Source organism: Hypanus sabinus, chromosome X1 (assembly GCF_030144855.1).
Source record: "Hypanus sabinus isolate sHypSab1 chromosome X1, sHypSab1.hap1, whole genome shotgun sequence".
Lineage (NCBI taxonomy): Eukaryota > Metazoa > Chordata > Chondrichthyes > Myliobatiformes > Dasyatidae > Hypanus > Hypanus sabinus.
This window is the reverse complement of record NC_082738.1, coordinates 15,178,901-15,194,734: the sequence shown is the minus strand read 5'-3', so window position 1 is coordinate 15,194,734 and position 15,834 is coordinate 15,178,901. Positions and strand designations below refer to the sequence as shown.

The 15,834-nt window shown below is 39.1% G+C and overlaps 1 protein-coding gene across 3 annotated transcripts in view; it reads right to left on the bottom strand.

Moving 5' to 3' along the window:
- Window positions 1–14,960, bottom strand: part of LOC132384617 (spermatogenesis-associated serine-rich protein 2-like) — a 115,234-nt gene extending 100,274 nt beyond the window's left edge. The window contains exons 1-2 of one of the 3 annotated variants that reach the window (XM_059955888.1): window positions 14,474–14,960; window positions 14,122–14,300 (exon numbers count right to left, since the gene is read on the bottom strand). In XM_059955888.1, the coding sequence (XP_059811871.1) occupies window positions 14,122–14,146 (25 nt within the window). In that variant the 5' untranslated portion in view covers window positions 14,147–14,300; window positions 14,474–14,960. The remainder of the gene's footprint in view (window positions 1–14,121; window positions 14,301–14,473) is intronic. The other 2 variants (XM_059955886.1, XM_059955887.1) reach the window with 2 other exon arrangements.
- Window positions 14,961–15,834: the final 874 nt, after the last annotated feature.

The following is a 15,834-nucleotide window of genomic DNA, read 5'->3' as shown; positions in this document are numbered from 1 at the left end:
CTCCGCTTTCCCACAGGGATCACTGCCTCCATGATTCCCTTGCCCATTTGCCCTTCAACACTAATCTCCCTCCTGGCACTTATCTCAGCAAGCAGAAGTGCTATACCTGTCCATTCACCTTCTCCCAACCTCCATTTAGGGTCCCAAACAGTCCTTCCAGCTGAGGCAACACTTCACCAGCGAATCTGCTGGTGTTGTCTATTGTATCCAGTACAATTAAAGATAGGTAAAGGTTAACAATGAAATAGTGGATGAACTGAATAAGTATTTGTCATCGGTCTTCATGGTGGAAGACTCTAGCAGTATGGTGGAAGTTCCAGGTGTCAGGGTTCATGAAGTGTGTGAAGTTACCATTACTAGGGAGAAGGTTTTTGAGAAACCAAAAGATCTGAAGGTAGGGAAGTCACCTGCGCTAAATGGTGTACACCCCAGAGTTCTGAGAGAGGTGGCTGAAGAGATTGTGGAGGCATTAGTAATGATCTTTCAGAAATCACTGGAAATCTGGAATTGTTCCAGAAGACTGGAAAATTGCTAACATCACTCCACTCTTCAAGAATGGAGAGGTGCAGAAGAAAAACTATAGGTCTGTTAGTCTGACCTCAGGGAGTCAATTATCAAGGATGAGGTCTCAGGGTACTTGGAGGCACATGATAAAATAGGCCATAGTCAGCATGGTTTCCTCAAGGGAAAATCATGCCTGATAAATCTGTTGGAATTTTTTGAGGAAATAACAGGCAGGTTAGACAAAGGAGAATCAGTTGATGTTGTCTACTTGGATTTTCAGAAGGCCTTTGACAAGGTGCCACATGAGGTTGCTTAACAAGCTATGAGCCCATGGTATTACAGGAAAGATTTAGCATGGATAAAGCAGTGGTTCATTAGCAGGAGGCAAAGAGTGTGAATGAAGGGAGCCTTTTCTGACTGGCTGCTGATGACTAGTGGTGTTCCACAGGGGGTCTGTGTTGGGACCGATTCTTTTTACATTACATGTCAATGATTTGGATGATGGAATTGATGGCTTTATTGCAAAGTTTGCAGACGATATGATGATAGTTTTAAGGGGTAGGTAGCTTTGGACTTAAGACACATTAGGAAAATGGGTAAAGAAGTGGCAGATGGAATACAGTGTCGGGAAGTGTATGGTCATGCACTTTGGTAGAAGAAATGAAAGGGTTGACTATTTTCTAAATGGAGAGAAAATACAAAAAACCCCGAGGTGCAAAGGCATCTGGGAGTCCTTGTGCAGGATTCCCTAAAGGTTAATTTGCAGGTTGAGTCTGTGATGAGGAAGGCAAATGCAAGATTAGCATTCATTTCAAGAGGACTAGAATATAAAAGCAAGGATGTAATGTTGGGACTTTATAAAGCACTGGTGAGGCTTCACTCAGTTTTGTGAGCAGGTTTGGGGCCCTCATCTTCGAAAGGATGTGCTGAAACTGGAGAGGGTTAAAAGGATGTGCATGAAAATGATTCCAGGATTGAATAGCTTGTCATATGAAGAGTGTTTGATGGCTCTGGGCCTGTATTTGCTGGAATTCAGAAGAATGAAACCTATCAAATGGTGAAAGGTCTTGTTAGAGTGCATTAGGAGAGATTTCCTATGGTAGTAGAGTCTAAAACCAGAGGACACAGCCTCAGAATAGAGGGGCATCCTTTTAGAATGGAGACGAGGAGGAATTTCTTTAGCCAGAGAGCGGTGAATCTGTGGAATTCTTTGCCACAGGCAGCTATGGGCCAAGTCTTTATGTATATTTAAGGCAGAGTTTGAAAGATTCTTGACTGGTCAGGGCATGATGGAGTGAGGGTCATTGTGTGTATTTGCAAGCAAGGTTGAGTACATTGATTTTTGTGACTCCATTAATATCCATATAAACATCATACTTTGGTATAATGAGTGCAAATTGAACATCGAAAATGTTTATAGTCATGATACATCACGGCAAAAACTTGCGATCAGAACTTCTTGCAACACCCATCCACTGTGCTAGGAACTGAGGACATTTTGATAGTTCTCTTGCCACTACATCCCAGGTCCCTTTTGAAACAGCCTTGGCAGGCTGCCTGCATCTCCTAACACAAAGCACATCATCTTCCTTCAATTGCTTCTCCATACCTCTCTGGGCATGTCAGGGCACAGACCTAATGCAATATCTTCTCCACACTGCACTGTCAAATCACTTACTACAGTATGTTTGACAATATTAGAAGGACACATGCAAATCCTTGATACGCACTAGAGTAGGGACCATCCAGATCAGGGGTGGCCAGCCTTTTACATTCCATGCATCAATTTTTCACGCACGAGTTCAGATGCGCCATTCAGCTCTTGTACCTCCATTCAATTCTTGTAATGTTAATATAGACATATTTAGCATTTTACATCATATATTGATTTAATATAAAAACAAGATGAACATTACTTAACTTAATGAGACTTAACAAATATATTTTGTCTTCTTTTGATTTCTTCCTTTTTCTTAATCATATATTCTTTCCGTAACTCAGACCCAAGCACTAGCTTCAGTTTTCCTTCTACTTCAGTCTGATGTTGTGTTTTATAGTGTCTATTAAGATCTTGTCTTCTATTATGTGAGAAAGTGTTTTCACAAACAATGCACAATGGTGTTCCTGATGGACCCGCTATAAATAAGAACTCATTTTCCCACTGTTCATTGAATTCACGCTTACTATCACTTTCTGCTTTTCTTTTGCTTATTTTCTTTTGCACTATGATGGGCAACTGAATGTAAAAACAAGGCTTAGTTTTTGAAGTATAAAACTGCAAATGTTCACAAAGGACAAACAAAGCACAACTCCGTAGCGCACAAGTGTCAACTGTAAACTGACTGGCAAAAACCTGCGACGCACCGCTGATGCAGACGCCTGGCACCTCAGGATCAAACAAGTATCAAAAGTGAATTGAACAGTTATTGAATGACCACTGAACAAAACTCCTTTCCTAGTTTGACTTATTGAACTTCTTTTAAAAATTAAAAACAGATTAATGCAAAAGATAACATTCGCCAAAAGATGTGCATGAAATAATAGTTGCTAAAAATAATTGCTAAGTTTTAGATTTATTCTCAGTAAAACCCATTTCTAGCTCTAAGCTACTTGAATTCCTGTTAGTTTTTTTTCTACAAATCTGTTTTTGGTTAATATTTTTTGCATGAGTAGGCTTACTTTTTTTTAAAATTATTATCACTGGGATACAATGCACCACTTCTAATCATCCAATGCGCCATAGGTTGGCCATCCCTGATCTAGATCATGGGCTCCCAGTCTTTCTTTTAAAACCCCATGGACCCCTACCATTAACTGAGGGGTCTGTGGACCCTAGGTTGGGAATCCCTTGCCCAGATAAACAATCTTAATTAGGTCTTTCCCAGCAAAGCCCAACAGTTCGGTCTCTTTAGTTGTCAGGTGGCAAATATAAATTTGAAATTAATGTTCAAAATCTTTTCCAAAAATGTGATTTTTCCTTAAATGCCATTTTCACTTTTCAATTGCCATTTATTTTACAAGCAAGGATTCCACATTCTAGTTCCAGGTCACTGATGACAGATTAAAAAAAAATCACGCTAAGTCAGAATCTCTAGTATACACAAAAGTAAACATCCTACAGTCATTGGTGAGTGATGGCTTAATTAGCCACAACAAGTGTCAGAAAACAGCCACATCAAATTTTCCCACAGATCTTATAAATGACCATGGAAGGAGTAAACCAAAGCTGCATGACCTGTTGATTGAGCATTTAAACATATTAAAATGCAAGCCCGCCTCTCAGACAAGGAAAAATAGCACACATCTACCTTGAACTTGCTTAATTTGACAATACTGATCCAATCTACTAGATTAACTATGCTACAGGAAAGATTGCTACCATTTTGGACCATATGATATACAAATGGTTGCTACTTAGTTCTGCCTGTTTCAGCGTTACAATCCTGCCATGCTAACATCAGAGAAAGATTAACCATTGTTACCAATGCTACAACAGTACTACAAAACTGTAATAGTTCCTAATAGTTATCAACGGAGGAATTCATCCAGTGTAATTTGTTGTTTTTTTTTGACTGTAAGTAACATCAGTGCAGACACCCAGTGCAGATGGTGGACTGCCTTCAAACAGTACTTTTGATGAATGCATCCTCCAAATCTTCATTTTCATAGTTACATTCAAGATGATTGTTATCTTCAAATCCTTTGTAGTTCCTAACTTGAAGTAGGGAAATAGTTTCAGTTTCACTCCCTGCCACTTCTGGCATCTCCACGCCTGAATGCTTGAAACCGCAGCGAGCATAATAGTTCTGAATTGTCTTACTGCTTACTACTCGGCAATTATCAGTGACAAAAATCACTACTTTTCAAATACAAACACATTCAAGTTACACTATTTAAAAAATGTTCACTCTAAGCATGGTGTAATGTTTAACAACTGCTCAGCAACAGCCTCCTGTCCAATTCGGCTGCATAATGTTCCAAATAAATGAAGGGCATCCTGGCTATTTTCTCATTTAGTTTTTGTTAAGGGTTGTCCCACATTACTGCCTGTCCCAATTAACTATATTTGCTGGCTTTGTTAATAAAAGTATAAATGCCACTGAGACAAAATTTGCTGATGTTGTTTCCTTTAGGTGTAGGCCTCAATGTCTAACATTTGTACAATTTTAATGAAAACAATATTAGACAGAAATAAGGAAGCAATTTCTAACATCTAGCACAATTCAAAAGGACTGCTGAACCAAAAAAAACATACATTAAAAATTTTTTTCCTGAGAAGTTGGAAAATGCAATCTACAGCTACAGTGTATAACGATTTTGCTGCTAAACTATTCCACTTGATAGATATTTAAATCCTAATTATCTACTCTACATACAAGACTAGTTTATAGTTTTATGCCAATGAACCATTAAATTTAGTCACTGCTGTGACGTAGTAAATAGATCAGTCAAACTACCCACAAAAGTCAAAGAAATTGTGAGAAAGTGACCAGATACCCAATTTTAATCATGTTAAGAGGAAATTATTTCCTTGTTGTCCTTCAAAATACCTACCTGCTTTAAGCAGGCTTCACTTATCCAGGTGCCCAAGAACATGGCAACCTGCTTCACAGACCATCATCCAGTCAAAGATGAACCTCATTAACTGCTGCCTGAGAAGCGACTTGGATCTGCTCCAATTTGCCTACCAGAGCAACAGGTCCACAGCAGATGCCATCTCATGGGCTCTTCACTCATCCTGGAGCATCTGGACAACAAAGATGCAAACATCAGGATGCTCTTTATTGACTACAGCTTGGCTTTCAATACCATAATCCCCTCAAAACTAATCAAAGTTTCAAGACCTTGGCTTCAATACTTGCTTGTGCAATTGAACCCTCAATTTCCTCACTTACAGACCCCAGTCAGTTCAAATTGGTACAACATCTCCTCCATGGTCTCTATTAGCACAGGTACACCACAAGGCTGTGTGCTTAGTGCCTGCTCTACTTGCTTTACACCTATGACTACGTGGCTAAGTACAGCTCCAATGTCATATTTAAGTTTGCTGACGACACCACTGTCGTAAGCTGAATCAAAGGTGATGATGAATCAGCATATAGGAGGGAGATTGAAAATCTGGCTGAGTGGTGCCACAACAACCACCTCTCACTCAATGTCAGCAAGATCGAACATTTAATTATCGACTTCAGGAGGAGGAAACCAGAGCCAGTTCTCATTGGAGGAGGAGGTGGAGAGGGTTAGCAAATTTAAATTCTTCTGTGTTATAATTTTGGAGGATCTGCCCTGGGTCCAGCATGCAGGTGCAATTACAAAGAATGCACAGCAGCAGTTTGCAAAAATTCAGCATGACATGTAAAACACTGATAAACATCTATTGACTGGCTGCATCACTACCTGGTTTGGAAACACCATTGCCCTTGAATGGAAAATCCTACAAAAGGTAGTGGATACAGCCCAGTCCATCACAGGTAAAGCCCTTCTCACCATTGAGCACATCTACATGAAACGCTGTCACAGGAAAGTGGCAACCATCAAACACCCCACCACCCGGTCATGCCATCTAGTACAGGAGCCTCAGGACTCACACCACCAGTTTCAGGATCAGTAAATACCCTTCAACCATCATGCTCTTCAAACAAAAAGGATAATGTCATGCAACTTCACCTGTCCCATCATTGAAATATTCTGACAACCTACGGACTCACTTTCAAGGACTCTTCATCTCGTGCTCTCAGTATTTATTGCTCATCTATTATTTTTTCTTTTTTATTTGCAGTTTGTTGTTTTTTGCATACTGGCTGAACACCCAAGTTGGTGCAATCTTTGTTGATCCTATTATGGTTATTATTCTATTATGGGTTTTTTGAATATGCCTGCAAAAAAAATATATAATCACAAGGTTGTATACAGGTACTTTGATAAAGTTACTTTTTTTACTTGAACTTGGCAAATAGTGCCATGGAGTCTTTCAGGTCCATGAATAAATCTTTCCCTTTCTCTGGCAGAGACTCAAAATTGAAAATGACTTGCTTCCAATCCAGTTCTGAGGAGCAGAGATGCCCACGTGCAAATTCTTGTAACATGGGATGGCCATTGCAGACCAGCTTCTACATCACCTTCACTGAGATAGGTCTTAGTTCATTGGCTGAGGTCCAAGATGAGTGGAGACTAGGCTCTGCCATACATGCAATATCTGACCATACCCTTTTCTTCTGCATTGCCCTGTCCTGATCCTCTCTCTCCTTCAGTTCATACTTCAGTCTCCCTACCTCTATTCTCCTCTCCCCAATAGCCAAATCTTTATTTACTTAATTCCCCCTAGATTCTACCATTCACTGACTCACACCCCCCTGGCCTTAGGTTACCATGTATTCTGAAAGAGTAAATTTAACAATATTGTCTCAGTATTGCACTGGGGCATTATTTACAGTACTGTGCAAAAACCTTAAGCAAACATGCTTTCTAAAATATTGAAATGAAGTTTCCAAATATTTAAAAAACTGTAAAGTAAACAGTAAAAACATTGATATTTGGTGTGACCACCCTTTGTCTTTAAAACTGCATCAATTCTCTTGGGTACATTGTTGTGCAGTTTTAAGAAAATCAGCTGGTGGGTTGTTCCAATCTGGGAGAACCTGCCACAGTTCTTCTGCAGACTTTGGTTGTCTCAGTTGTTTCTGTCTCTCCAGGTAATCCCAGACAGCCTCGATGATGTTGAGATCAGGGCTCTGTGGAGGCCACACCATCTGTTGCAGAAATCCTTGTTCTCTTTGCTTAAGATAGTTCCTTATGATCTTGGTCATGTGTTTGGGGCCATCCTGATGGATAAGAATCTGCTTGTACTTCTCAGCGTTAAGGAGTCTATTATTTCTGACCAGACCACCAACCCCATTTGCAGAAATGCAGCCCATAACCTGCAAAGAACCTCCAGAGTGCTTCACTATTGGCTGCAGACACTCATCCATGTCGCAGTCTCCAGCTCTTCTAAGGACAAACTGCCTCCTGTTTGAGCCAAAAAATTGACTCGTGGGTCCAGATCACTTGCCGCCATTGCTCAGCACCTCAGTCCTTGTTTTCCTGCATAGGAGAGTCTCTCGGCTTTGCTTCCGCTTCAGAGGAATGCTTTTTCACAGCAACTCTTCCACGAAAACCACTTCTGACAAGACCTGCCCGGACTGTAGAGGGGTGTACTGTATTTGGGTCCCAGTGGTTTCTGAGTACAGAGCCGACAGCAGTGCTGGATGACTTCTGATTTAGGAGGGACGTCAGTCTGATGCATCTCGTCTGCTGCACTCTGTTTCCATGGCCGACCACTGCGTTTCCGGTCCTCAACCTTGCTCGTTTACTTGCGCTTCTTCAGAAGAGTTTGGACGGCACATCTTGAAACTCCTGTCTGCTGTGAAATTTTTGTTTGAGAGAGGCCTTGCTGATGCAGGATGACCACCTGGTGACTTGTTGCTATGCTCACTCTTGCCGTGGTGGAAGAATTGATGATTTGAAGGTTAAACTGTCACATCCTCACCTATTCGTATGGCTGCCCTTCACCCAGTGTGATCCCTTCTACACCTGTTTCAGTGAATCAGTTTACTTCATTCAACTCATTATGTCATTGATCAGTAGCATCCTGTTTATCTTTATTTAATCATGCACTGGACCACACACATACAAAGTAATCACGTTTTCATTTGAAAAGTGGTTTATTACTTAATATATTACTTGCTTTAACTAAATACAAAAAAATCTGCAACATTTAATTTTTTGGAAAATGAAAGTTTGGAAATCTAAAATTTGCTCTTTTCTATTGACACTCATGCAGAAGACAAAAAAAATGAACATCTAAAACAAAATTTAGATGAAAAATCTAGGGTTTGCACAGTAGTGAATGTTCAAGCTCACTTTGTAGAACTTGAATCATCAGAGCTGATGAACAGCATCATCACTTGATCTATTGTACATCAGATTCCTGTAGTATTTTTGACTAAATTTGACTGCAGGTTTACAGGTACATTCATTCTCCTATAACAATTGGAGAGACACATTCATAGGAAGAATACAATAGCGATATATTCTGATTCTTAGTTATTGGATTAGTGATTTTTTTCTTGATTTTGTATATTATTCAAATGCATTGTTCCAATTTCTGTTCAAACTGAAGGAATGAACCCAAGCTGGCGTGAGAAGTATTTAAGGTGGAGGTAGATAAATTTTGAAAGGATTATTAGTTAAGGGGAACTGACATAAAAGGAATTGAGGCCATCATAATTCAGCCATGATGGTACTGAACAACCATGATGGGCAAGTTTGAAGACCCAGATACCAATTCTTTTTCCATACTTCTTTTGTGCATTAGGCATATGCTTCTACTGTTTTAAAATTAATCAGGGTGGCCACCTTTGAGTTTAGCCAACTCAATTTGAGCAAGCTGTGTGCAATGTTTCTACATTTCCAGCTTATTCTCACATCACTCTCTCTAGCTTCAGCCAAGATTTTATGCTAACAGAATCAGCCTTTTTTAATTGAATAAATCAAAATTATTCCATTTGTGTGTTAATTTGAATGTTCCTCATTGGTATATTTGATTCATTAGGGGCATGATAATTGATGTGAATGGACAAAGCTGGGTAGGAGCTATTTTCATTTACATGATAGTGTACTGGCCTTTAGAGTCCATGGCAATTGAAAACAATGCAATCGCCAAAGAAATCCAAGCTGCTAGCTTTATATTGTTGTTGCTTTGTTCTGATCTATGTGAAGCCAGCAAGAAACTAGTGCAAATTTACATTCCTGATATTCTGTATTAGATTGGGCTTAATGTGTCATCTGAACAGAATTCCCTCGATTGTGACAATGAATTTTGACCTAAAATAATAACTTTATTTTGCACAGATGCTGCCAAATCAGTTGAGTTTCTTCATTTCAGCACTCTATTATTGTACTATTATTAACATGGGTTATTTGCTCTAATACTTGGAGGATCCTATCCAATCTTGTGGTTCAGAGACAGTAGTGTTATCACTGACAAGTTGATACCTGTTAAGATTTATTATTTTAATCCATTATTTTTGCTCTTTTAGAAAATAGAATAGGACATGTGGACCTTGCATTTAAGCTCAGATTGGTTTATTATTGTCAAATGCATTGAGGTACAGTGAAAAACTGTTTTGCATGCTGTCCATACAGATCATTTCGTTACAACAGTGCATTGGGGATGTACAAGAGAAAACAGTATGAGAATGCAGAACTGTTACAGTTGCAGAGAATGTGCAATGCAGGCAGACAATAAGGTGCAACATAGATAATGAGGTGGAGAGTGCTGTCAAGAGTCCAAATCATAATACCATGGGACCAAGGAACAGAAGCTGTCCTTGAGCGTGGTGGTACACGTTTTCAGGCTTTTGTATCTTCTGCCCAATCTGAAAGGGGGAGAAGGGGGAGGTGGGTAGGGAAAAGGAGAGATGGATGGGAGTCGTCCTTGATTATGTTGGCTCTTTACCAAGGCAGCTTGAAGAGTAGACAGTTCACCGGGGGGGGGGGGGGGGGCTGGTTTCCATGATCTCTCTCACTCTCCCAACTCTGTCCTTCCAGGGTAAGGAAATAGAGGTACTTTAAGAAAAACAGTTGTATTCAATGAGAATACAATGTTTACCTCAGTCAGAAGGAGCCATTCTACAGGAATGTACATTGCAGCAAAGTTCCAATTGTGAAGCAACCAGATCAAGTGTCATAAGATATTGTGGTATCTCTCATTTCATATTAGACAAATTCAATGTTATGACGGCTTAAAGAATTCACAATTTCAATGAAGAGACAGGAGGGAAGGGGAAGCACCTTGTTTAAAATATCTTTCGGACTTTGATAACCACAAAAGCTTTGCATGTGCAATATAGAAAACAATGCACTGGTTTCTTCAATTATTAGCAGGTAATTATACCAGAAAATATCTACTTTAGAGGTTAAGATGATGTCTTTCCCACTTTTCATAGGACTGCACAAGTAATATTAATCAATTTTGAAAATAGCTACTTAAAGTTAATAAACTATTAACCAAGGAACATTAATCCAATGCAACTGAACAATTAATGAGCTAATGAAGCTCCATCCACTGTTTAAATATTACCTAAATCGAATACATTCAACCATTTTCTGTTTTAAAGGTGTTAATTTTACAGGTCAAATTTAAATAGGTCTATTTGCATCCTGCCAATTGTCAGTTTTGCTTACCTTCTTTGTGCCAAGCTGGATTGAGCTTTAACAGTTAGCTATTGCAGAGTTTTAACTTCACAAGTACAATTAGATGAAACAAACATGGTTTAGCCCATATCCCATTTCTAAACCTTTCCTATCCATGTACCTGAGCCATATGAAGAGAAGTGTTGGTTATGGAGGCAGGATCGAAGGAGCATATTAAGAGGAGGAAAGAGAGGGCAGCTTAGGAAAAGAACTCCAGAGCATAGGGCCTAGACAGTTGAAGGTACAACTACCAATGGTAGAGGGATTAAAGTCTAGGATTGAGCAAGAGGCCTAAATTGGACAAGACCAGAAATCTTGGAAGGATTGCAGGCATGGAGAAAGTTGCCATTTTCAGGGTGCGCAAACTACAAAATACTCACGTGCTACAAGTGAGCTAAAAAAAGGCTAACCACGTCTTGAGCAATCTCCACTTCAATAAGCTGCTGTTATTTTTATACAACAATTCTAACGGACAAGTAAAAATCAACAGCTTAATAAAGTTAGTTAATGATTTACCAATAGCCAGCAAGTAATCTATTGATTATTTCTGACATCAACCAGTATGTATACTGATAAAGCTGATATTGAATATATTGTTGACAAGGATTCTAAATTCCAATTTTCCAGACATGACCAACAGAATACAAGTGAAATCCATAAAATCACTTGATTGTCATTTTCTGCAACTGAAAAAATTTATCAAAGAATTTTACAATCTGAGGTTATACAATACTTGGTGGTTCCAACATAGCATAAAATACTGGACTTCAATCAGGATCAAATAACGTTCAACTCATCCTGCTACAATATTTTGTAAGAGTGAACATGTTAAGATTAGCACAAAAACTTGAGTTTCAATGTAAGCTTTTTTCAACCATTAATTTTAATTTATGATCTATATTGACAAGGTGCAGTCAAGGTAACAAATAACTATGTTTTACAGCCTTCAGGCTTGCATATTTCAAGATAGATGCCAATATTCTCCCAGTAAAGTGCAAGTACAGATTTGATATTAGAAGATGGTTTTGGAATTCTAGAAACATTAAATGCATGCACTTTAGTCATTAAAAATTATTAGCCTGCATTATTTCTTTTCAGGATGTGCACAGATTGTGTATTGCACAGTGATAATGTTACTGTCAAGAAAACTAGTGGCTACAAAGCTACCAGATTTTACAAGTTGAATGAATGGATTACTTTGTTCAGTGGATAGCTTATTGCGGATATGCTCTCGTACTTAATTGCAAAACACCTGGCATACAAATATAAAGTTCAAATAAAAATATGGATATCCAAATATTGTTACCTTAATTGAATCAGATGGTATGAGAATCACTGTGCAAATTTCTTAAACATAGCGGACTAGTTCAATGCTAAGCAATGCTACAGTAGATCTGACAGTTATAATTACTCCAAAAGTGCTTTAAAAATGAAGTTGTGCACCATCACATTCCAAAAGATGGTCTCCAATTCAGTAGTGTGCACTGACAAACAGGAGCATTAAAAACCAGGAAGCTGAGTTAAGAACAAGAATGTGATGAGTAAAGCACATGAATTATGAAAGAAAAGCTTTATGTAAATATATTCAAAAAGTAGCTCATGCAATCACAGAAATATTTGTGCCATGCATGAGGCTCTGCAATGAAGTTCTTTCAGTTGACTTTGCTACAAGTAGGTAACACGTCCCTTACAAAGCAGAGGAGTACTTTGTTTAAACAAACCCTCTTAGTTATTTATGTAAATATACCACACTGTAGGTGTTAAAAAGAGAATGCCTGCTTTTTTTAAAACCACATTGTATACTATTACTGACTTTGAAAAGCAAATGTACACTCAGTGGCCACTTTATTAGGTACATCTGAACACCAGCTCATTAATGCAAATAGCTAATCAGCCAATCATGTGGCAGCAAAAGAGCACACGGACATGGTCAAGAGGTCCAGTTGTTCAGACCAAACATCAGAATGGGAAAGAAAGGTGATCTAAGTGACTGATTGTGGAATGAGCTGGACGAGGTAGTTTGAGTATCTCAGAAGATGCTGGTCTACTGGGATTTTCACTCATCTCTAGAGTTTACAGAGAATGGTGCGAGAAGCAATAACGCACCCAAGTCAACAGTAGTTCTGTGGGTGAAAATGCTTTGTTAATGAAGTCAGGAGAATGGCCAGACTGGTTCAAACTGACAGGAAAACGACAGTAAACTGAAATAATCAGATACTATAACAGTGGTGTGTAGAGGAACATCTCCGAATGTACATGTTGAACCTTGAAGTGGATGGGCTACAGCAGTACAAGACCACAAACATACGCTCAGGAGCCACTGAGGTACCTAATGAAGTGATCACTGAATGTAACTCATGCTGCAAATAATCAAGTTTAGCCCTAATCAGCAAGTGATCAGTAGAAACACATGCACAGTAATGAATGACGCATTCAATACGCCAACAAAACTATTCAAAGGAAATGCTTCTTTCACTGTTTATCTTCCAGCTTCTCGGCAGTTCATCGCTTTCTGTTGTAGTCATATAATCAGAGTCATTGCACAAGAAATAATTTTTGACAAAAAGAAATATTACTTAACTGGGTGCCAAAACAGAATGGAAGAGGATAGAATGGCAGGATAATATTCCCTCCAAAAGAAAAATGGAGGAGGAAAAAAGTGTTTAAAAAAATCTGCAATTTTAAGGTATATCTTCTGGACCAGTATCACCTGTGTTGGCATGAAATGCAAGAGCCTTGAAATCTTGATCCAATCACCCTTCTCAACTATTTAGCCTCGAGTCAGTACCCCCCCCCCCCACCACCACTACCTAAAAGACTTGATACTTGTTGCCTTTGTATTTTCTATGTCTAAATTCATTAGTTTTGCAAGGTCAGCTGACTTATTTGCTATTTATTCCCAGCATAAGTTCTTTCTTACAAACTGCAATTTACTATTTCTACACTGAGCTGAATATTCATAATGAATTCAGCAACTAGAACTTCCTCTATTAGTGAGCCAATATGCTGATTCAAAAAAACCAACTTTGAGCATACTGTCTAATTGATCTACAAATTGTGCTCTCAAAAGATTTTCCTGTCTGTAATATATACCCGGAGTCTTTCCCTTCCAAGCTTGAGAAACTGAAGTTTGTCAAAATTCGTTAACTGAATGGAGTAACACCACCTCCAAATCAAAGAGCTGTACTTCTGAAATAATCTAAGCTCACTTCTGGAAAATAACTCTTCTCATATAGTAAATTAATGTGAAATTAAACAGATGGTGCTTTTAGAAAGCGGATTTAATACAAAATGAACAGGTATTTTTGAAGATGACGAATTTGAAAAGAAAAAAACATAAATTAGTATTAGAGAAATGCACGTCTTTTATTCCTTTAAACTCACCTTTTTGATTCTGCTTTTTAGCCATTGCCGTTTTCTGTTTCTTTAAAGTATGTAGCAAGCGAGTTCGACTTACTAAGCGAGAGTTCAATAACCACCCTTTCAAGTCTTCCAAGCAGAAGATGCAGCTTCCGTTAGTAAGTCCCTTCCTCTCAGTAGCGCTTCTGAGACGTCTTGGAAACCTTGCAAATCGACAATAATCAATCAGATCATTTGTGTCATATCTATTACAGGCTGTCAGGAAATTTTTGCAGGATTAATGAGCACGCCCGTCTTTAGTTCTCTTGCCCACGCAACAGTGTTTTACAAGAGAGAGATAGAAAGACAAACAACAGGGATAACTGAATCTAATTACCAGAAGGGGTTGTGTCACAAACACAGCCTTTCTTCTTGGGGGCGATTCTGCAGAGGGCCCAGTGGTCAGTCAGTACTTTCTGTCTTTTTGTCTTACAAAGACCCCGACTCCCAGCAAATGAAGCTTTCAGTTAGTCGCCAGCTTCCCTTCTTCGTCTTCAGTTGCTTTCTTTTATTTTCCACATTGGCTAGTTTAGAAGGGAACCTTTAGGGTCTCTTTCTGCCGGTTCCCCTCTACTTAATTGAAACAACCAGGTGGTCAGTCAGCCTGATCTCAACAGGACTATCTTGCAGTCTCAGAGAATCTAAGCCGAATTTTCTTGAAAAACTCACTCACCCAACTGGTGATCTTCCAATTGTTGAGGCTTAAAAAAATGCATTAAATCATTCATTTAATTTGAATTCTAAAGACGTGAACCTCCCTCTGGACAACCGACACCACCAACACCAGAAGCACTTCTCAGTATGGGACTCGCAACAAGCAAGGAAAAAACTCTCAGCAACTCGGCTACACTGCTCACTCCCAATACGTCACTTCCGGTTGACGGTACAGCTCATTGGCGAAAATACCCGATTGGTTCCGAAGTCGAAAGAGAAAGAGAGACGGAGAAGAGAGATGGCGATTAGGTTTCGTTGAAGTGATGAGGGTGAAGAAAGACTGCAATGCTAAAACGCAGAATCAAATTGATTTGAATTTAGTTGGATGTGGCCTGATTTAATCTCTCATTCGTATGCTTCTTTTCAAAATCGGCGTTACTTGTGTAAAACGCAAGTATTAAATAAATAGTATTTAAAACAATTGAAAGATAGGAAGCAAGCCTGTAAGGATCTGGAAAGTTTAATAATGTTGATTTCTATATATTTTTCTGGAAAATTTCCGTCGCTAGACACCAACTCATCCAAGGATAGGAATGATATTTTGGGATACGTTTTTCTTACTCTCTTTTGGGATAAACAGGAAATCAACCCTATTTTTGATAGACGGTTTAAGATGTCCACGCTGCCTTCAGCCAGTGTGTGGCCATCCTGAGGGAGAGCAGCACCACCTGCTGGGACCAAACCCACTCATACACTGCACGTAACCAACTCACTTTTCCCAAGGTACCAAGTGGGAAAAAATTAGGATGCAAAAAGAGATTCCCATCCCATCCTGTCCACGTTGGCTCCAAAATCTGTTGAGACTAAAAATAAATATGAAAATTACTGCAAACAAGCAGCGCTTATTCAGATATGTTTTAAATGTGGCGAGAATTTGAACCTCCATCTTCTCAGGCAGTAAGTTCCTGATGCACACTCGCTCCCCTCTAACCCTAGCAATTTCTTTAGATCTAATGCCCCCAGCCACTGACCTTGTCTTGACCT